Source organism: Telopea speciosissima, chromosome 10 (assembly GCF_018873765.1).
Source record: "Telopea speciosissima isolate NSW1024214 ecotype Mountain lineage chromosome 10, Tspe_v1, whole genome shotgun sequence".
NCBI classification, from domain to species: domain Eukaryota; kingdom Viridiplantae; phylum Streptophyta; class Magnoliopsida; order Proteales; family Proteaceae; genus Telopea; species Telopea speciosissima.
This window is the reverse complement of record NC_057925.1, coordinates 8566376-8590121: the sequence shown is the minus strand read 5'-3', so window position 1 is coordinate 8590121 and position 23746 is coordinate 8566376. Positions and strand designations below refer to the sequence as shown.

The 23746-nt window shown below is 40.2% G+C and overlaps 2 protein-coding genes across 2 annotated transcripts in view; both read right to left on the bottom strand.

The window, feature by feature from the left end:
* The window catches only part of LOC122642383 (disease resistance protein L6-like), a 93219-nt gene that overhangs the window by 32038 nt on the left and 37435 nt on the right, over nt 1–23746 (bottom strand). The window lies entirely within an intron of this gene.
* LOC122642386 (TMV resistance protein N-like) lies at nt 257–13365 on the bottom strand. The gene is made up of 3 exons (XM_043835836.1): nt 12793–13365; nt 1515–1805; nt 257–1418 (listed from the first exon to the last, which is right to left on the bottom strand). The coding sequence occupies exons 1-2, from the start codon at nt 13272–13274 to the stop codon at nt 1739–1741; spliced, it is 549 nt and encodes a 182-aa protein (XP_043691771.1). The 5' UTR covers nt 13275–13365; the 3' UTR covers nt 257–1418; nt 1515–1738.

Below are 23746 nucleotides of genomic sequence, written 5' to 3'. Positions count from 1 at the left end.
CTCAATTTAGAGAGATTCGATACTCTTTCCATAGATTTACAATTATTAAAATCCAACGTCTCCAAGGATTCCAATCCAAAGAGGCCGTGAATCATGATGCACCCAGCAGTGGATAGATACTTCAAGTTTGTCAGGTTGGAGAGATACGGTAGTCTTTCCATAGACATGCAATTATCAAATTCTAACATCTGCAAGGATTCCAATCCATCGAGGCCTTGAACTTCCTTCAGATTGACGCACCAGGCAGTGGATAGAAGCTCCAAGTTTGTCAAGTTGGAGAGATCCGGTAATCTTTCCATAGATCTGCAATTATTAAAATCCAACGTCTCCAAGGATTTCAATCCATCGAGGCCTTGAATCTCCTTTAGATTGACACACCCGGCAGAGGATAGATTCTTCAAGTTTCTCAAGTTGGAGAGATGCGGTAATCTTTCCATAAATCTGCAGTCCAAGATTTCTAACATCCTTAGTCTTTCCAAGTCAGACAGTTCCGGTATTTGCATTAATGATGTGCACCCCTTTATTGTCAACTGCTCCAGGGAATCCAATCCCACAAGGCCCTCAATCTCGAGTAACTTCTCGCAACCTTCAATTTCCAATATCCTAAATTTTGAGCAGCCCACGAATCTTAATTCTTTCAGTTTTTTCAAGCTGTGTATCCCAATTTCTCTTAATGATTCACAGTATTTCATCGCCAACAGTTGTAGGGAGTCCAACCCTTCATTGAGGACTTCAATCTTTGTTAAGCTCTGACAATAATCAAGACTTAATCTCTCTAAATTACTCAGGCCTGACAAAGCTGGCATCTCCACCAGATTTTCATAATCATCAAGGCATAACACCTCTAAATTTGTCAAGTTTGAAAGCCTTGGTAATGATTTCAAAGATCTGCATTTCAGAACATTAAAATATTTCAAACTAGAAGGAAGCTCTGGGAGCGATTTCAGTCTGTAGCAGAACCTTAAATCAAGTGTTTGGAGCGAGGAAAGGCTAGAAACTGTTACTGGTAGGCTACAAAAATTGTTTCCACCTAGTCTCAAGATTTCCAAAGAGGATAGCCACCCTAAAGCATCTGGAATTCCCCCATCCTTGAAAAAACAAAAGCTGGCATCAAAGGTCTCTAGGTTTTTGAGAAAACCTATGGAATCAGGTAATTTTTCCACACCTTCGCACTGATGTAAGTTGAGGTTTCTGAGAGAACTCAACCCCCAGATGCCATAAGGGAGTTCCCTTAGTCTCGTGCATCTCCTCATATTCAATATGACTAGCCTCTCAAGATAGTTGATGGATTTGTCAATCTCAACCAAATTACTACAGTTTTCAAGAATCAAGACTTCCAAGCGAATATTTACTAGTTCAGGAGTTCGCACAAGATATTGACACCCTGCCAGATTCAAAACTTTCAGATTTTTTGCCACCTGCGTGCAAAAATAGACAAATTATCAGAGAGAATTTTTTTTAAGCAGTTCATGATTGATTGCATCAAACAAAAGAGAAAGAAGTTTCTTCAAGACCTTGATGTACTTCCAACCCATCCAATTAATTGTAACAAGACTATATGACAGATCAAGAACAACGAGGTTCACTGGATGAAATTTCGTTAGTGTAAATTCCATAGGACATCCTTTCCAACTAAGCCATATCAGCTCCGAAAAAGAAGGCACAAAGTCTGGAACAAAGTGCGCATAATCAACTTGGAGTAACCTGAGCTTAGTCATTTTAGAAAATCCTTCACTCATCAAACAGAGTTGGCTTTTTGAACTGCCTCCAAAGTCAATACAGAGCCCTTCAACTTTATCTGTCCCCTAGAACAATAAATAAGTACAAGAAATTATCATAACCAGAACTTGCTAATGACCAGAGTGTTTTGGTGAACTGTTGTGCTTGAACAATCACTTGTCATACATTCGATCGGGTGAGAACATTATAAAAGATCCGCACCAATTATTTATGAAATTTTAACCCAAAATGAGCATGTTATATGGACCGATATTTCATCTAAAGGTGTAAAAACAGTAAAAATCCCACTAAATTTAATATTAGACGATAAAGGTTTGTGGCATTTCGTAGTTGTTACTTTGAACAATGTTTCGTTTATATGCTCATACCAGGCTCAAACTTCATGTTAACAGATCAGAATTAGAGAACAATAATGCTTAGATGGTCTAAGACTGACCCCAAGCTTTATATTTATAATGATAAAAAACGTTACATGGACAGAATTGCCCTTACATACTCAAAAGCATAATAAAGAGCAATAAAGAGGTAAAAAGTCCAGAATACCCCCACAGTATTCTGGCCCATACAATCCAACACTCCCCCTCAAGTTGGTGCATAAATGTTACACACATGCCCAACTTAACTAGAATAGGATGAAACACCTTGTTACTCAACCCTTTAATGAACACATCGGCTATCTGATCAGCATACTTCACAAAAGGAACACAAATAAGTCCAGCTTCGAGTTTCTCCTTGATGAAATGTCGATCAACCTCCACACGCTTAATACGATCATGCTGGACAGGGTTATGAGCAATGCTAATGACCGCTTTATTATCACAATATAGCATCATGAGAAGATGAACAGCAAAACCAATATCCTGCAACAATCCTCTAAGCCACAAAAGTTCACAGATTCCTTGTGCCATGGCAAGGAACTCTGCTTCAGCACTGGACCTTGCCACAACATTTTGCTTCTTGCTACACCATGTGACAAGGTTTCCACCCACAAAAGAACAATATCCAGAAATGGGTTTTCTATCAGTAGAGCCAGTTCAATTGGCATCAATATAAGCTTCAACTTTTAGATGACCACTGGGAGATAAAAGTATCCCTTTTCTTGGAGCAGACTTCAAATATCGCAAGATGCGAAGAGCTGCCTCCATATGAGAGGAATAACGATCATGCATAAATTGGTTTACCAAACTCACGGCAATGGCTATGTTTGGTCGTGTATGAGAGAAATAGATCAGCTTGACCACTAATCTCTGATAACAACCTTTGTCAACAGGTTCACCTTCTTTCTCCCCAAGTCTTGTAGTAGCTTCCATGGGAGTATCTGAAGAATGACACCCTAACAGTCCAGTCTTAGAAAATAGATCTAGGATATATTTTCTTTGAGAAAGAAAGATGTCCTTTGAAGATCGAGCAACCTCTATCCCTAGAAAATATTTTAGGGTTCCCAGATCCTTTATTTCAAACTCACGGACAAGGAAGAGCTTCAATTTGTTGATCTCATCACCATCATTTCCGGTCATTACAATATCATCAACATAGACTATGAGGATAGTTACCTTATCACCAACTCGTTTGATGAACAACGTATGATCAGCATTGCTTTGCTTGTATCCCACAGAAACCATAGCCTTGTGAAATCCACCGAATCAAGCTCTAGGTGGCTGCTTCAACCCATAAAGAGCCCGCTTCAATTTACAAACCTTGCCCCTGGTAGCACCATCAGAGAAGTCTGGTGGAATGTCCATATATACCTCTTCCTCTAGTTCTCCATAGAGGAAGGCATTCTTCATATCCAAATGCTGACGTTCCCATCCTAGATTCATAGCACAAGATAATAATAATCTTCCAGTATTGAGTTTTGCTACTGGTGCGAAGGTCTCTTGGTAGTTAACTCCATATGTCTAAGTAAAGCCCTTTGCAACCAGACGTGCCTTGAATCAATCCACTGTTTCATCTGCCTTCTGTTTGACCACAAATACCCATTTACATCCCACTGGTTTTTTCCTTGGAGGAAGAGCCATAAGATCCCACATATTATTTTTTTTCAATGCTCTCATTTCTTCCAACATTGTTGCCTTCCACTTTCCATCTGTAGATGCTTCCTGCCAATTTTTAGGAATGGAAACAGAAAAAAGAGAAGATACAAATGCAAGAAAGGAAGGAGAAAGAGCACTATAAGAAACAAAACGAGATATGAGATGTTGAGTATAAGTCCTAGTACCTTTGCAATGAGCAATAGGTGGGTCGGAAGAAGAGGTCTTACCAGGAGAAGAAGGATCTGGATCTTGAGTAGGCAACAGGATGGGTATTGGTGCTGCAGTGGATTGAAGCTGCTCTTTTTTGGAACATCTTGTGTAGGTGATAATCTTGAAGTTGTCTGTTCTCTTCTGAAATTCACCAATGGTTCTTTGGACTAGAGTCAGCTCCCCCTGAATAGGAACATCACCACTACTATTTTCCGTGGTCTCCCCTTGTAAAGGATTCCCCTCGGATGAAGGGGCAGCAGCCAAAGTAGGCTGGACAACAGCCACAGGAGGCTGGGCAGCAGATAAAAGAAGGGGAACCTCAAAGGACACCACATCTTCACTAGAACTCTCCCCCTGAAGAGGTGGTGAAGAATAATATGAAAGACTTTCATAAAAAACAATATCAATACTAACTAGAGTACGACTTGAAGGGGGATAGAAACACTTATAACCTTTCTGGGTTGGAGAATTACCCCAAAAAATACACCGTAACCCACGAGATTTAAGTTTGCCTGGAGATTTTGTATCTCTAGCATAACACACACAGCCAAACACTTTGGGAGAAACCACAAAAAAAGAATTCCCAAGTAAAATTTCAGCCGGAGTACGGGAGTCAAGAAATCTAGAAGGTAACCAATTAATGAGATAGGCGGCAATGAGAATAGCATCCCTCAATATTGGGAGAGAACATGTCGAGCAAACATCAAGGCCCTGGCAACTTCTAATAACTGGCGGTTCTTCCTTTCAGCCACACCATTCTGGGCTGGGTATCGACACAACTAGTATGGTGAATAATGCCATGATCAGCCAAGTATTTTTTAAATTGAGATTCTTTATACTCGGTTCCATTATCACTTCTCAAAATTTTGAGAGTAGCCTGGAATTGAGTTTTGACCATCTTATGAAAATGCTGAAAACATGAAAAAACCTAATTTTTTGTGTGCATAAGATATACTCAAGTATTCCTAGAATGACAATCAACAAAAGACACAAACCAACGATGACTAGAGAAAGAAGTTTTACGACTAGGGTCCCAAACATCAAAATGCACCAAATGAAAACAAGAACTCTTTTTATTTGATATAGAAGAAGTTGAATGTGTCTATTTGGCCAGAACACAAGCCTCACAAAAGAAATCAGATTTATCACAATCTTTGACTAAAACAAGAAATAAATAAGATAACGTTCCTAATGGGGGGTGACCTAATCTAGAGTGCCATTGATAAAGTTCTGAAGAGACGAAGGAGTTCTGGTGGAGTGGTGGACGTGTCGTTGGTGGAGAAAGACGACCATCATCAAGCAGGTACAATCCATCTTGCAATTTACCACATCCAATCGTCTTCCCAGTCACTAGATCCTGAAAAACATAGTGGGAAGGGAAAAAAGTTACTTTGCAATTAAGATCATAAGTAAGACTACTAATAAAAAGGAGGTTAGTAGCAAAATAAGGAATGTGCAAAACAGAAGACAAAGTAAGAGAGGATGTGCAGTTGATGATTCCCTTGCCAGAGATGGAGCAAAGGGAACCATCAGCTACCTTGACCTTCTCTTTCCCAGAAGTAGAAGAATAGCGATGAAAAAGGCTAGAGGAACTAGTCATGTGATCCATAGCTCCAGAATCTATGATCCAAGGATGGAAAGCTAAGGAAGCACAATGACCACCAAAATGAAATACCAGATCGGGCAAAGTTTGAACCCGAAGGAGCAGAAGAATTGGCAATAGTGGATGTAGTAGAGGTAACAGCATCGGAAGACGTTAGCACACGTAGGAATGCTTGTAGATCGTCCTAGGATAGACCAATATCAGTAGTCGGGGCTGTAGCAACAGATTCAGAGTGATTGGCCTTGTTTTTTGTCTTCTTCTTGGCAGCCCGTTTAGCTTCAAAGTTAGTTGGTTTCCCATGAAGTTTCCAACATTTTTCTTTAGTGAAGGTTTGTGACAGTGCTCATAAGTAATAGTTTCTGTGGTAGAATTACCAAGAGATAGATTTTCAACAGGGGCAGTAGGAGCCGGGGCAACAGTCTGTAGGGCTGATCTCTCAGTAATAGGAGGGTGTAACATAGCAGCCCAACGGTGTTCTTCAGAGGAGACCAAAGCATAGGACTGCTCAAGTGTGGGAAAAGGAGAATGGCCTAACACTTGAACACGAATCTGGCAATACTCAACATTCAACCCTGCCAAGAAGTCATAGACCCTGATCTTGTCCATATGTTTCTTATAGGCAACAATGTCAGCAGCTGTAGTAGGGTGGAAATCAGAAAAGTGGTCCAATTGTTGCCAGAGGCTGCGCAGAGTAGCATAGTATTTAGAGACTGACAAATCTCCCTGAGTAGTATGAAGGACCTTCTTTCGGAGTTCATAAACTTGGGCATCGTTGCCAAGCTGCCTGTATGTTTCCTTGCAAGCCGACCAGATCTGAGAAGCTGTATCAAGGAGAAGAAACCCATGTGCAAGTTCTAAAGTCATAGAACCAATCAGGTAGGACATGAGAACCCCATTGTTGGCAAGCCATCTAGTTTGAAGAGGACCAGGTTCAAGTGGCATAACATTGGTGCCATTAATATGGCCAGTAAGGCCATGGCCAACAATGGCAAAGGAGGCAGACCAAAACCACAGTAGGTAGTATGATCCATCCAGTTTGATGGGATTAGGTGGAAAATTGTAGTATTCTGATTTGCTATGGCCATCATGATCAGAAGTAGCAGTGGAAGTGGCAGAGTCACCCATAAGTGCAGAGAAGCTGTGGGGATGAGAAACCCAATAAAAAGTCTAGGATAAACTCTAGAAATTGAAGTGGAGAGTCCTTATAGGATGAAGATATATGCCTCCATAAATCAGCAACAGCAGACAAGGGAAACCCCTAGATCGATATTGTCAGGGTTTTGAAAAACAAAAAACCTTGTTTTGCTGAAATCGATATAGGGGAGAATAGCCCAAAAAACTGAATGGATGAGGCTGAAACATAGTTATCAAGGCATCGCCAAGGCGACTATTGCCATGGTGTCCAGGCTCCTTGGTCACCTTGGACGCCATGGCGGTCGCCTTGCCGCCATGTCTGTGTCACCTTGGTTTTTTACCCTCTATACCGCCTTGGTCGCTTTCCCGCCTTGATAACTATGGGCTGAAACTGTAGTCGAGTGTGCCTTTATGAGAAGTGAAGCACCCTTCAAAAAATCAAAACCAATAGAAATCAACGACTCCAAGATCGATAGTTGTCAGGGTTTTGAGAAAACCTTGTTTTTGTTGAAAAAAATCAATCAGCGGAGGTCTTCTGTCACACCCCGGCTCAGTTTATAAGGGCCAAGTGTGACTGGATGTCTCTCACATCCAACCAACCCACCAAGATCGCAAGTGCAGTACTCTATTCGCAATCATATCCACAAATACAGAATTAAATGCAGCGGAATAATTAAATATATAAATAAGGCAGCAATAAGAGAAGAACTAGTGATAACAGCTGTATATATATTCAAGTGAAATTGAGTTACATTGGAAGTTCACAAAAGTATCCCAAAACCCAAAAAGACTTATCTACAGTAGTCTATACAAAAGTGTTATACAAAAAGAAAGGGAAGAAGTAGCCTGTCAGTTAGGCGGCTCAAAAGAAAGCACAGTCGTCGCATGAGCACGAAGCATCGTGCTCCACCAAGAAACTTCGACAGGAGCAGCGTCTGTCATCCTTGACCTACTTCGAGGTGAAACCTCAAAAAAGGGTTTTTCGGGGCAAGTGACAATCTCCAAGTCGTCAGCGATCTCCTCCAACAGGCTGAAACGATTCTGGGGATCTCGTCCAGTCTGGGTCTTCGACAGCGACAGGCCATTGGAGGGCTGATTTGTAGGGTTCTCCACAGGGAGATGATTTCGGCGCCGATGTCTGGTTCTCGGCCTGCCTCGAGAAAAGGATATGTGCCGAGGAAGACACTGAGCTGTGTCAACAGCAGCAAATGTTCCAAGGGTCACAGCAGCTCCATCGTCAGTGGCTATAGCAGTCCGAAGGTTTTTCCCAGCATCAGTTTCTTCAACAGCCACTCCAATACCAGGGATTTCAGAGACAAAGGGGACCTCCTCAGCCAAGGCCTTGCCTGTCGGAGCACAGTGATGCGAGTCGTGACCAAACACCTGACAGACAGACCACTGAGGGGGTTTCCATTCATAGTGCACTTCTTGCTCAAATGAGAAGTCCTCTCCGTCATGGGCAGTGATGAAGGCAGGAAGGAAGACTTTGGCGGAGACCTCAACACAAATTCTAGCATCAGCCAGTCAGTCCTTGCGCCTTGTTCTCGCATCAGAGAACAGAGGCTTACCAAGGACAGAGCCTATGTAACTGAGCCCGTCTATACACGAGAAGTGGAGAGGCAGACCAGGAAGCGAAATCCAGAGAGGAATGGAGGTAAAATCCATTTTACGAAGCTGCAGCTGCCTATGCCAAGGACGGAGGAAAATAGGCTTCTTCCCCACAAGCCAAGGGCCACCCTCAAGGGCGCGAGACTTGTCTAGGGGAGAGGAGAATTTAAAAATGAAAAAACCATTGTCAAGTAGAAAGGTCTCCAACGAACCCTGTGGACGCCATTGCTTGGATAGGGAGGACTTGACGACAGGGAAGGGTGGTCGCGAACCCAAGAAGTTTCCAACCAGGCAGTTCTCTCAAAGCAGAGCTTCAACGGCAAGTAAATCAGCAGGGCACAATACCACCTTCAAGGAGCCCACAGAGGAGGGGGCAACAAAGGGTAAAGGGAGCCCCTCAGAGCCAGCAGGGAGGCCGAAGGGGAACAAAGAGGACCAAGAAGCAGACTGGGGGACAGGCAAGGAGGGACTTGAAGGAGGAGTAGGAGGGGGGGAGGAAGGGGGAGGGGAAGCAACAAGGGAAGGGGACGGCATGCCTCGTAGGGGAGGGACAGGCCAGGGAAGGTCAGGCCTCCGGCAGGGAGGGAGGGAGAGCATCAGGTCAGCAAGGAAAAAAAAATCGAAGGGTTGTGGAATTGGTATCAGCTAGTTGATTTCTTCTCTGCTGAACTCTCAATTACAGGTGTAGCATCACGAGAACTCTCACTAGATACTCGAAGCACTCGAGAAAAGGTATCCGTGAGTGAAGCAACAGTCTCACCACCAAATGATCTAACCGACTCAAATTCCTATCCAAGTCCTCCCAAAAAAACCCATAACTGTCAATTGCTCCCTTTGGTTCTACATCTGCTTCACATCAGAAGAGATAGGAAGGAGGGAATTCTACTCCTCATACATCCTCTTTAAGTCAACAAAATACTGAGTGATAGAATGCCCCTTCCTCTCAGTCCGATAGAATTCTTGAGACAACTCATAAATCCAAGACAAGTTGTTCTGACCAAAATATAAGGTTGTGTTTAGTTGAGTAAATCAACAGAACGCAACTCTGTAGAATTGCAATTCTGAGTTAATAAAACCGTTTGGTTTACTAATTCCAATGGATTATGTGAATTTCATGATTCTGATATTTACACTAAACGTGATCCATATCTGAGTTAACCTCTTTAGGTGAACTCAGATATGAATTCCAAATTCTAAGCTTAGTATAAATAGCATCATCCAACTTTGAATCATAAGTTTGCTGCCCTAAATCAAAAACGATCTGATAATCGCAACGTTTACTTCTCCTCATTAGCTTTCCTCTCTATTGCTGGACCTCCTCTCTCACACCATTCTCTCTTCCACGAAGGTGCGAAATGGTGCTGCATCAGCTTTCCTCTCTGTTGCTGGACCTCCTTTCACGCCATTCTCTCTCTCTCTCTCTCTACCCTAAGATTTCAGGGAGTTCTTCTATGGAAAAGAAAAGGAAATCTGTTGAAATCAAGAAAGAAGAAACGAAGCCCTTAGGTTAGGGTTTCTTCCAAGGAAAATAAAAAGAAATCTGTTGAAATCAAGAACCCTAAGAAACACCCCGAGAATGAAGAGCCCTAAAAGAAACAGCCCCTCCCCTGCATTCTTTCTTTATTTCTCTCTGAAAACCCCTGCCTGAAATGTCCAACAAATACTCTCTTGAAACTGGAAAATCCAAAACCCAAGAAGATGAAGAAGAAAATCAAGCTCTCTGATCTCGGTGTTTACCTTTGTGCCTTTTTTTCCCCCTCTTTAGTAGTGTGTTTGTTTTTCTTTTTCAAGATTTTGTTCCCATGGTGAGCTGAATCATTAGTGATAGAGATCAAAGTCATGAAATGAGGCTCCAGATAGAAAATAGGTACAAATTTAATGGAAATTTAATCAAATGGGGCTGTTTTTTAGTATATGTTCACAATTAATAATAAGATGCTTATCTGCTTTCTCTGTTTGTGTATGTGTTGGATCTGATAATTAATTAGCCAGAAGCTTCTTTTTTCCATTTCAAACACCAAGCATGATTATACTGTTCTGATCAGCTAGCTCATTCATTTGATACCAAAGCATGATTCTTCTTTACCCTATCATTTACAGCTTTGGATATCTCTTGTACATTGAACTGTAAAGCCAATGAGAAAGAAAAGGAGCCTCAAAGCAGAAAATTGTAATAAAGACAAGTGAGATATCTATAGAGTATTAGAAAGATGCTAGCCATTTTTCATAAAAAACCATTCAAAAGTCAACGTAAGCTGATGACTTCACTTACCATATCTCAAACCTTGCACTCGTGGGGTGGAGCCTTTCTTTTCTTTCTTTTCAACCATTTCACAATTCCATGAGGTAACCACCAATTTATTGTGACTAATTGGGCAAATTTCTGATTGTTCTGAGATTAGCTTTTGATTGGGGGACTCCAATAGGGTTCAACATGATTATGGTTTCTTTTATGGGTTTGTAGATCTTTGGGGCAAGTAGGTAGCTTTTAAGCATCAGGGCTTAGCTAGACATAAGCATGCATGTTGCTTATTTTTCTCTTTAACTTCAGTAGACATAAGCATGCAAGTAGGTGTTTCTTTTTCAGAGTTGAGTATGGGATTAGTTTGCTTTCATGTTGTTTATTTTTCTCTTTAACTTCAGTTTCGTTAGCATTCTTTGGTATTTAGGGGATCAATGACATCATAGCCTTTATGATGCTTATTTATATATCAGTCTGTGTTATGCTACTTATGTTTTCTACTCATAATAATTACAACAAGAAGTGATTCCTTATTGGAAAAGACCATAGATGAGTATTGTGCTTAGCACATGGAAACGATCTCTCACTCAATTGATTTTATTATGCTGGGGAGTAGACATGGGCTGCAGCTAGGCAGTTTGCCTTCCTCCTTGAGATTCGACAGTAATCTGTTTTTTGTAGCTTTTTTTTCTCCTCTTCTGAGTTTCTTCATATTGATTCCCTTCATTTCTAATGCAAGTTCAAGTGATGTTGCTAGAAAATTCCCTTCTTTTAGTTGATTGTTTTTAATAGTTCCCCTGTGGGTTGGCTTCAAATGTTTTTTTCTGCTCCTTGTTCAGTTGCTATATGTTTTTGTGACATAGTTTATAATTTATATAGGTATGTGAGTCTTTAGCTCAAAAGGAAGAGCACATGGGTTTGTTCCCAAGAGATGATGGTTCGACTCCATCACGACTCTCATGTAGCAGTAGCTTCTTATTTAATTTCTTATCTTGAAGTGAATGACTTACCCATCAGAATAGGGTGAGGCTGGGGGGAATCTGAACTTTTGTTTTACTGTTATTGGAAGTGTTGTGTTTCAGCCTAAGTTCAACTTCAAATTTTGGTTAATTGAAAATCTCCTGTTTCTGAGATTCAGCCAGTGTGGTTTTCTTTCAGCATATTCTCAGGGAAGGCAACCAGATTGCGGATTCACTAGCTTCCACTAGAGCGACTTATCAAACTGAACAGTTATGGATTCCCCATCCCCTCCTTTTATTCTCCTTCCTTTATGTTTTGATGCTTTTGGTTGCAACTTTCCCAGAGGTTTTAATAAAATTCCTCTTTTACCACCAGAAAAAAAGGCTAATGTTAGGTGGGTAAAGAGTGAAGGGATTTACCCTCCCAGTTTAACTGTCTATTAGGGGTAATTAGGTAAAATTTATACATCCCATCTAATCTTGTGCTAGTCTATATTCCCAAGTTTTCCATCATTACCAAGGTTTTAATAATTATAATTGGGCCTGAATCGGTCCAATACAACTGTTTTAAAGAATCTGTCCGATACAACTGTTTTAAGCTATTTTATGGTCAAAATAGAATCGATTTCCTACAAAAACAAAAAAAAAGAATCGGTTTAGGAATCTTGAATTGGCCCATGAATCGGTCCAACTCAATGTGGATTACAAAGAAAATGACTAGCAATAAGCCAATACAGATCCGATTCCAATTCAGGCAATAACAATCAAGAACGGTGGAAATCGGTATTGGTGTCAGCCGATTCCGATCTAAATCAGCCAATTCACCTATCCGATTCCCGATTCTTAAAACCCTATTCACCACAGGGTGAAGGAACCGGACAGCCATTAATGACTGTACTTAACTCCCCCCTAAGTACGGATGGATAATACCCTCTACCGTTCCGTCCCGATCGCCTCTCCTGCCCATCCGACGGCCTTGGACCATGACTGAAGGAAAACTCGTCCTAGAAAAAAAAAAACCCATATACCCAATTCATTTTTTCCTGTTGAAGCTTTACCATTCTTACTCGTTTTATTTTTTTATTTTTTTATTTTTTGATACCCTACTTGTTTTTTGGGTAATGCAATAGATAAATATAGGCAAAGTCGCAAAAATGACTTTTATATTCATGATTAAGCCTAATATTGTTAAAAGAGAAAAAAGGAGACTGCCCAAAAAATAAAGAAATAAATAAAATAAAAGGAAGCTTTGGAGAGCCTTACCCGTTATTGATTTTCTTCAAATCCCATCCCTTCAATTGCCCAACCTCTCTCAGAGCCTCTTTCCACTCCTTTATGATCGTCTGATGGAACCTTTTGTTGAGTTTCTGAAGAGCCTTTGCATAGCACCCAGTGTAATTACGGACGTCCGAGGGATCAACATCGTAGAAGATGGGAAGAACAAGTTGATTCATGGTTTTCCTGCATTCAACTATCTTGACGAGTTCATTCAGGCACCATTTGCTTGATGCGTAGTTCTTCGAGAAGATGGGGATCGATATTCTCGATTCCTCGATCGCAGATAGTAGCTCTGAGCCGATCTCCTCCCCCGTGGAGAGTGTTTCATCATCCTTGAAAGTATAAATTCCAGCATCATCCAACGCATTGTAGAGATGTCCGGTAAAGGTGTTACGAGTGTCTTCACCTCTGAAGCTCAGGAACACATCATAACTCCATCCAGATGAGGGCGTAGAAAGGGCTGCCATCGAGACGTCTTCTCCGGAATTTTTTTACGAGTCTTTTTCTTCGTTTCTAGGTTACATTTTCCCTTCGATTGCAGAGCCTGACCTAGCTACAATCATGTAATGTAAACTACTATGTCACATTGTCACCAGCTATTCTTCCTAATAAATGGACAACGCCTTTACCAAATGGACAATGCCTCTAAAAAATAATAGAGAAAATTACATGCACCCCCCCAGTATTTTGAAACAATATCAAACCACCTCCCCTAGTTTCACTATTTCAAAAAACCCCCTAATGGTTCACGATGTTAGTAAACTATTAGTTTTATAAGTAAAAAGACTGTTTTACCCTTTTTTCATCAGTGACTTAATTCAATTACCATTTTACCCTTTTACATCTTCTCCTCCAAACAAAAATCCCTAAATCGATTTAGGGCTTTCTTTGTTGCCTATCTCCTTAGCGATGATTTCGCATCTTGAAGGTGGACGGGACGTTAACCGCCTTGATTCTTGTGGAGATATGATCTGAATACTTGGGCGGCAACGAGCTCGGCACGCCGGCCCTAACAGAAGCCTTGGCGGAGGAGGTTTGGGCGTACGAACACCGTCTTGACTGTCGCACTGCGGCGTAGACGAGTGCTAGGATCCTTTCGTCCCTGTTAACAAAAAGAGAGAGCCATAGCGGCTAAGTAACCACCGGCACCGGAGACTTGACATCAGCAATCTTTTCCAAATTGAGAAGTCGGAGTAAGTTTCGAGCTTTCTATGGGGGCTCCTCCTTCTCCTCCTATTTGGGCCTCCGCATAGTATAGTGAATTTAGGGTTCTTGAGACCTACCTCGACTTGGAACGAGGTGTAGTACTAAGAAAAAATGAATTGGAGGTGAAGGTAGGAGCCATGACTCATGAAACCGAGGGAGAGAGAAGTTGTGTTAGTTGCTCATCCAAGTCTCTCGGGCATGATAGGGAGAGAGTTTTTTTCTGCAATTTTTGTTTGGTTAGGATAATCGGATCACTTGGATGGGAGATTCGAGCCATTAGCCAATGGGAATTATACATGTCATTGGCAATTATCCGGAACAGAGAATCGGAGACCAGAACTTGAAACTTGGAATGAAATTAGGATATATCTGTGAAATGAATTTGTGTTAAAAATGACATTCCCAGCTCACAATTCACCTTATCCTTTTTTTCTTGGTGGTTTGGTGCTTGGAGCTTGTGTCTAGTTTCTAATCAAGCCTCTCCTCTGTTAGATGTGAAATGAGGTGATCCGATGGTTTGGTGCTTGGAGCATAAAAAATAGAAGAAGATTAGGAAGAAGAAGAGGAAACCCAGGCGGAGAAGAAGGAGATAAGGAGGAAATTGTGCGGACATTGGTGACATCGGCCATGACCGTGCTCGGCTTCTTTGTACTTCTAAACCCGGATAAACGAAATGATAATAGAAAAACATGAGTTGCGGTGGTGATGTGCTCAAATCGCGGAGAAGAAAGAGATAGGTGGAGGAAGATGACAATGGAAAGTTGGTTTTGGGGAGATGGGTTTGGGCTATGGTTATCTCTCATAAGGGTAAGAGGGTCAATGTTAATTACTTGAAGGGTAAAATAGGATTTTAGAAAAGTTTAACTACAACTAACGTTTTACACTTGACGGTAGGGGCTTATTTGTAAGTTGTCCAAATTCCAGGTGGGTGCACGTTAAAAGTGAAACTATTTCGGGTGGTTTGATATTGTTTCAAAATACTGGGGGGTGCATGTAATTTGCTCTAATAATAATAAATGGACAATGAAATTTTTGGATAAAAATTGTGTGGTTGCCTTACCATCTGAAGTCATCAAAAAGTCTGATTACATTTCCTTGTGGGAGGACTCGGCTCCTGTCCAGCACCTTGCCAGGCTGTTATGTGTAGCACGAGAAAAGACTGTCTCACCCCAGCCTGAGCGCCTTGCCTGAGTAGGGGTGAGGTGGTCTTTTCACGCCTCACCAAGTCCGGCGTTGCACATGCAGGCCGGGCAAGGTGCTGGACTGAATCCTTTTGGAAATACCCATTCTCACGAATGGGTATCGAGAGGATATTTTGGAATATACAAAAACCTTAGGAGGAGTTTGTAAACACTAGGATGGTGGGTAAACCGTCATTTATGAGTGGAGGAAATTTTTTTTTTGTTTTTGATGAAAGTTGAGGGAAACTTTTGTCCTTAAAAAATTGTGTGATACTATAATGGTAAAAAAGTAGAGTTACAATTTTTTTTTACCACCAACCTTGATTATAACTAAATTATGCTATTTCTCATCAAAAAAAAAAAAAGGAAATTTACGAAACACCCCTTGAAAATGGGTCAAAACTCGGATCACCTCCTGAAATTTTAAAATACTCAAATCACCCCCTGGAATAGAGCCCAATGCTCAGATTCAACCCTACCGTTAGTGGTCCACCATTAAACGATGAAGTCAGCCATTTAAATAATTTTTAAAATCCTAAACTACCCTTGTGCAATGTAAAGTTCCAATATTACCCTTGCTGAGAAAAACCCCCCAAAGTCTAATGTTATCTTCTTCGTTCTTCACTCTCTTCCCAAAAAACCTGCAACTCCAAAAGTGAACTTCGCCGGACTGAAGAAAGACAAGGAATTTGAAAAATGGGTTGCCGAGACTGCCTTGACTCACGCCCTTATGAATGTTTTACCCTTTTTTTATTTTTTAGGATGTGAATTAAGTAGATGGAATCCAAGAAAATGTAATGAATATTGTGTTTTAAGCTAAAACCTTGACTGTAATGATCAATGGAATATTGGGTTTTTAAGTTCTAATTTAATTATTGGGTTTTAAGTTCATTATTACATATAATGTAATGAGATGCATGATTCCATTGAAAACCCTTCCCATGTATGCAAGCCATAAGCATAGGTTCAATGGAACATATAAAGAGGTGAAAATTTACTGAGACAGACCATTCGGTATACCGAATTTGGATCTTGTATACCGTTTCTGTCAATGTCTTCACATTAAAATGAACAAAAAGGGAAACGGTGTACGCTGGATCCAAATCCGGTTTACCGTTTCAAAAAAATTTCAGATGTGAAATTACAGAGAGAAAAACGGCGTACACCGGATCCAATCTCAGATTTGTTTCTGCAATTTTTTGTTTTTTTTTCTTTGTTATTTAACAATCGAAGAGAACGATCACTGAGATCAATCGAAATTTCTGCAAATCTGCCTGATTCCAGGTATGATTCTCTTTCATTCTTGGAATTTCTTGATCTATTTGAGATTCTGAAGTTCGACAATCGATGGTATCTCTCCGAAAAAACTGATTTTTTCTCTAGTCGATCAAACTCAGAGACGACATTTCTGTGATTTTTGACAAAATTGTTGCAATTCCTCAAACCATCCACAATGGTTCCATTCTCGAATTTCGATATGAGATCCACTTTTTGCAAGGATTAAAGCTGCTAAAGCAAATAGACGGGAAGAACGCCAACCAGATTTTTGTCACCCAATTCAATGCTTATTACGAATCCCCCGAGTTGCAGAAAACTCCGGCGAAATTGCAATGGTGAGGTCGGAGTTGCAAAGTGAGGATTAAAGGGAGATGAGGAAGAAATGGGTGAAAGTGGGTATTTTGGTTGAAGATGAAGGAAAGGGTAGTATTGTAAATTTGATTATAATGATTTAATACAAGGGTAAAATAGTCTTTTTATGCCAATAACTAACAACAGACTAACACCGTTAGTGTAGAGGGGGTGATCTGAGTATTTTCAAATTTCAGGGGGTGATCCGAGTTTCGACCCATTTTCAGGGGGTGTTTCGTAAATTTCCCCAAAAAAAAACTAAATTATGCTATTAGGAAACTGCTCATGCTCTCGGATTCAAGATGTAGCTGCCTCTCTGCCCCTGTGGCTTCTTTTTTTTTTTTCCTTCACTTTTCCATTTTTTCTTTCTCCTTTCACTCGCTAGATCTCAGTTCTCGTTCACTAGTCGAGTTTCCTTTCCCAGATTTAGCATCCGATGTGTTTTAGTAATTTGTAGAGGGTATTAATGTCAGTGGGGGTGGTGAATCCCGCCGATCCGACTCCATTCTTGGTGAGTACGAGGACTTTGATTACAACCTCCACACCTCTCATACCCTTGAGTTCCTTGGCATCCACACCATCCTATGTTCGTGGGCTGACCATAGCACCCAAGATCTCGACTGTCTCGTAGAATATCATCATTGGCGTTTGGCTCGAGAAAAAGAGTTTCAACGATACTGCAATTTGGATCTTTGTTTATTTGAAACCTTTCTTCGAGGAAAAGAAGGAAAAAGAAAGAATGAAGGAAATGTTGGAAATGTGTCCATCAAACCCATTTATTAAATTAATGAATTTAATTATTAACATTTTAATTATATTATTTGGGCTTATAAGTTCGTTCCATAGGTGTTAACGTTAAACTGGTCTTAACTGAGAATGGGACTGGACATCCTGTTTATATGATCGCCGTACCGCATGTCACGAGAAATGGAGATTTCGGTGCATGGGTATGCGTACACGTCGAGAACGTGTATAGATAACAATCCGGTATGAGTATCTGATGTAATGTTACTGGTTGTGTGAGTGATATACGTACCCCGCCACTCGATGGCCCTTAGACCTGAGAGATTCCATTTGTTGCAGTGTGGTGTTACGGGTTTTGGTAAACCAATGGTTGATATCCGTTAGGATTATAAACTGGTGCACTAGATTCGTGGTCCCGCATTGTAAACAAAGAAAATTCTCAACATGAAATCCACTGCCCGTTTATGGGGAATATCTAGGAGAGAGAAAGTCAGTGATTGGTCGGACAAAAATCTAGATCCAATGTTTATTCGAAATGTTTTATAAATTTATTTTTAATATAAAATTAATATATAATATATTGAATTTTGATTTCAAAGTTTTACGGCCGTCCGATCGCAATCACATATTCTCTTGATCAACGTACATGATGAATTGGGGATTAGTAGCATTAAAGTACATACCCTATAATTCATTATGAGATATTAAAAAAATGGAAGGGCTTATGTGCAATAAAAGAATTTATTGGACACATGACATTATATGGGAGAATAAAATATTTATGAATGAATATTTTTATGTTATGTCAAGAGATATTATGAGAATATCTCATGAACCATAGTTTAGAAAGATTGTATCCCTTTTGAGATTCTCTGTCTTCACTTTAGTAGTAAATTGGAGTTACAAAAAATAAAAGATTCACAAAACACCAAAATGAAAAATTGAGTCAATGCCAAGAAGGAAGGGGATTACTGAGATCCAAAGATCTCCAAAATTATAAAAAGGGAGAGGGAGGAGCCTCTCCATGATTTTGGCAGTGCTCTCTCTCCCCTCTCTTGTAGTGGTGTGTGTGAGAATTGAGTTTGAGAACTCAAGAGGCTTTGATGATTTTTTTGTTCTTTTAAAAAGTTGCAAGGATTGAACAAACATTCAAGTTTTGAACAAGTTTTCGATCTCCAAGTTTGCACAAGTTGGAAGACATATTATCTATAGGAGGAGTTACACTTGCGACTCTAAGGTAAGCATGAATTTTGTTTTTGAAATTGTTTCTTCCCTACTCTTGATCATGAACTACAAGTATTGACCCGAACCAAATTCCGTTGCGCATCGGGTTTATTCCCAATAGGAAATGTCTCTGGGGATGCACATCAACTTCGATCTTAAACTCATGGCCTCCTCACTTGAAGGAGTCGATGCCGGAATTCAAGTTGGCTCTTCACATCCCAAGTAGCAAATCGATTACCTTGATGGCTTTGGCTTCGTCTTCAAATCTGACTTCTGCCAGTGACGATTTCATCAAGAAGCTGACCAGAGCAATGTTGGGGAACGATCTACAGGAGTCTATAGTGGTGTTGAAGTCACCGAAGCCTCTGAAGTGGAAGACGTTAGGTTGAGGTTTGAGTGGGCTGACCACGATATCGATGGAAGAAGGAAAGGAACAAGAAATGGGGATTACAAAGTCTAAGAATCAATCGCTCAAAATGGGGGTCCCTTAAGTTTTCAGTGATCAATGTGTGTTATAGACTTATAGTTAGTTAAAACGGGAACGAAAAAAAAAAGGGTATTCAATACGGACGTGTTTTAAACGGATCAAAACTTAAGTAAAATGATTAAAAATACAATCAAACATTTTGAAAATGGTAAAAGAAAAAAACAGATGGTACGGATTTTAGACGTTTAGATTTTAAAAGTGCAAAACCAAAAAAAGGCAATATATATACATTTTTTTTTGGTACGAGCAATATATATACATGATATAATGAAGAAAAGTCTATAGCAAGAGTTGTGGTCATATATTGCTAATGACTCCAAAAAATGTTAATGGATAGATGAGCTTTGATACTGAGAATAGGACTCTAGGTAGTTTTTTATTTTTTTTTGGTCAGAATCTACAATTTTATTATTGGACAATTGTCACAGGACAAATCCTGAACTAAAAGATTACAAAGGGTGACAAAAAGGGGGAGGGGGAGAAAGCCACTAGAACGGGGATAAAAAGAAACGAGAGCCACCTTTAGCTAAATGGTGAACCTCATGTACAATAGAACGAGATACTAAAGCAAAAGAAACAAAGGTAAAAAATTGAGATAAAGCTAAAACATCATCCACAATGGCCATGGTGGCCCAACTAAGAGAAGTTGGGCACCATCTAAGGGCCAAGGCCACAGGTCGACAATTGAGAGAACCATCAAGTGGGCAATCTGCAAGCTACATCTGAGAAGCATGACATCACATATAGCATTAACTTCAAACAGAAAAGCTGATGAACCCAAACTAGCCTTACACTTGGTGCCAAAAAAGCGACCATCTGACTCATGAAGCAATAAACCATGACCACCCCTACATAGGGAGGGAAGCCAAGAGCCATAAGTAAATGCAAAGAAACAAGATGGGAGAGGACGATCTAAAAGGATGACTGAAGGGCCACGGGGAATTAGGGGTGTAAATGAATAGCTGCAATCCATTTATGTATCCGTGTCTGTATCTGTTTAGCATTATCCGAATCCATCCGAAAGCTAAACGGATGCGGATACAGATAGGTTATAGCTATCCGAAAAGCTATATTTACATGTAAATGGATAAAATATCCGATCCGTATCCGTGTCCGTATCCGTTTAGCACTATCTGAATTCATTCGATAGCACTATCCGAGCCGAATCCGATCTGTTTACAGCCCTACGGGGAACGCTATGATAAATGAGCTTTGATTTTGAGTCGTTTATGGTCAGTCGTCACGAAACACGCCTAAGGTGTTTGATTGTTTGTAGCGCACAAGAGCTTGAGCATAATCTACTTTATGGGTTGGGCTCTTAAATGTACAGGCCAACTTGTTTTTATCATATCAAAATATTTCTTAGCGTTTTATTTTAACTTGAAAAAAAATGTAAACGAGTTTTATATTACATGTCTTAACTAACTATGGTTTGTGTACCTTTATTGGTAGATCTCAAAAAATGTTGATGTAAAATCCGCAATAAATTTAAATTTTTGGAACTTGTGTGATTTCAAGTTCCAGTTCCGTGTCGATGCTTGCTTCGATGCTATGGGCTGCATCGGTCGAGCTCTTAGATCAATCCCCCGACACACCTATGGAGGATTCTAGGGAGTCTTCTTCTCAACTTGCCCTTCTGGAGTCAGAGAACCCTAGTGGGGTCCCGCATCTAAGCTACCTGTGTCGGATCTGCTACCTGGAGGGCATGCAGAACCTTTCCCTTAACTAAACTCATTGTAAGTATGAAGTTACATGTATTTTATTTTGTATGGTATGACCAATTAGAGTTATAGGGGTCTTTTGATCATTTTATCTCTGTGAGACCCACATCCCCAGTGGGAAATATTGTTTCCTATAATTACCCGAACCCTGATATTCCCTGATGTTATATGACATCATCCTATGATTAGAATAAGGTAATAGGTACGAAATTCTGCCTAGAATTAGATTTGAAGACTAGTTTTAGAAACTGTTTTTGGCCTTAGCAACCAAACAACCTTTAGTTGCAAATCTATATAAATAGCACCCCTTACCTAAATTCACTATTCACTAATCTTAAGGAGACTAAAATCGTTCCAGCCCTTAGAAGCTTAGAAAAGAAAGAAGAAGAAGAGAGAGAAAAGAAGGGAAATAGGAGATCTCCATGGGAGCTTGAACTTAGCTCTGGTTTGGGGAGCTTGAGAACCTTCATTTGGGACCTTGGAGCTTAGGAGCAGAGCTGCAACTGCTGTACCTACTACTGTACTTTGGTAGGCTCTAATCCCTCTCCTTCCCATCTTCTTCTTCCCAAATTCTTAGTCCTAACCATGCCTAACCCCATTTCAGCCATTAAAGCTTGCAAACCAAGCTTTGATAATAGAAGTTTGTTAAATTAAACACTGTTTTGGACCCAAATTTGGATCAGGTATGGCTGGAACATGAAAGCAACCCTTAAAGACCCTAATCCTTAACTGAATTGACCAAAAATTAGAACCCTAAAATTGCCAATTTAGGATTAAATGTTCAAAATCCCAAATTGATATTAAACCTTTGAAATTAAACTATTAATTAGACTGACCCACCTTAGGACAGCCTTAAAACACTAAATTTGGGGCTTGCATGTTAAGATCTGCCCTTTAATAGCAAAATCCCCAATTCTGGGACTTGAACCGGATGCAAAATCAGGGTTTGAACAGGTCGTCCGGTTCAGGTGCCCTATGAATCCGGTTCAGTCAAAATGGACCAAAATACACTTGACCCCTTGGATTGACCCCTGTCTATATTCTGACCCCAAAACTTGATGATTTTTTCCTGTTTAGGGACAATTTCAGCCTGTTCTTCGCTGATCTTGTCTGTGTTGCTGGGATCTTTGGAGGGTAGTTGTTAAAACCTGATCTACAGATTCAGGTAAGGGAATTTTATCTTATTTTATGTGTGTTTGTTACTTAATTGTTATTTATTCTGCGTGCCATGTGATGTTTCATCAACAATATACTGTTCATGTAGTTTGTTAGCTTGTTTTTCCTTTGCACTAGTTTGCATGTTATTACAGGCTGCATTGGCATCTTGCATTTGCATTGATATGTTCAATTGATGAAAGTGAAGTACTGTTTGTTCTTACAACTCAGTTACTCATACATGTTTCTTCATGCATAGATTGCACTAGAGACTAGGTTGTTATATCATAACCTAGTACTACGCCCCTTACCAACAGGGGGTGAGGTGTTGGACAACTCGTGGTACGATCGAAGGGTATCTTGGGGTACCATTCAACTGTCCCATGTTAGCGTGTGTGCTCATTGTGGGAACAAACAGTAGGGTTGGTCATTGGGGTCTGTTGGGTTGGTTGCCTGGTGATATGCTTTCCTGGCGGGTCCTCACCGTGGTAGAATGGTTTCGTTCGGGTGACTGACGTCTGGTTATGTGTTTCCGGGACCGAGGTTAGCATCTACCACAGTAGTACTTAAACCTCATAAGACTTAGCCTTCATGTTAGGAGCATGCCAAAAAAAAAAAAACTAGAACATACATCATGTTTATTGTGTTTATTTTGCATGCATTCCCTTATTGGGCTCAATCGAGAGCTCACCCCCGTGAATCCTTATTATTTTACGGATGACGCTACTGTTGCTGCTGCTTGTATTTCTGTGGGGACTCCTTCTGTTCAGGATTCTCCTGTTGACCGTGGAGTTGATACTTCTATTCTAGTGGAGTACGATGCTTCGTGCTCCTGTGATTATTGCGCGTTCTCCTAATCTCCTAGACTGATCAGACTTCTTCTTCCCTTTTTGTTATATCACTTTTGCAATACCTATTGCATATAATCTTTTTGAGTTAGTGTTACATCTTTTGTGAACCGGCATTGTAATCCTGCTGTACATGAATGTTCATATATAAATATAAACTGTTATCACTAGTTTCCCTTAATTATTGTCTTACGTCTTATTAAATTGCTTCCGCTGCACTTTAATTCAGTACATTGTGAATGAAACTGCGAATAGAGCATTGCATTGTGATCTTGGTTGGATGTTTGGGACATCCTGTCACACTTGGCCCTTATCAACCGGGCTGGGGTGTGACAGTTGAGGGTTTCAAGTGCTTTTTTTTTTGTTTGAAGAAAAGATGCATTAAAATTAAAAGGGTAAATTACATGTCACCCCCTGGTTTATAAATGAAACTCAAATCACCTCTGTATTAAATCCCAATATAACAAATTAGTCATTACAATTAGTTTTATACTATTAAATGATGATGTCAACGAGTTAAATAAATTTAAATCCCTTAACTATCCTTGACATCCAAACATAGATTTTGAAGGGTAGTATTGTAAATTTAAATTTTAATGTTTTAGTAAAAGGGTAAAATAGTCCTTTCACACCAATATCTAACAGCAAACTAACACCATTACTGTAAAGGGGGACGGATGGGTATTTACAACAAACTAGAGGGTGATTTGAGTTTCGTTTGAAAACTAGAGGGTGACGTGTAAA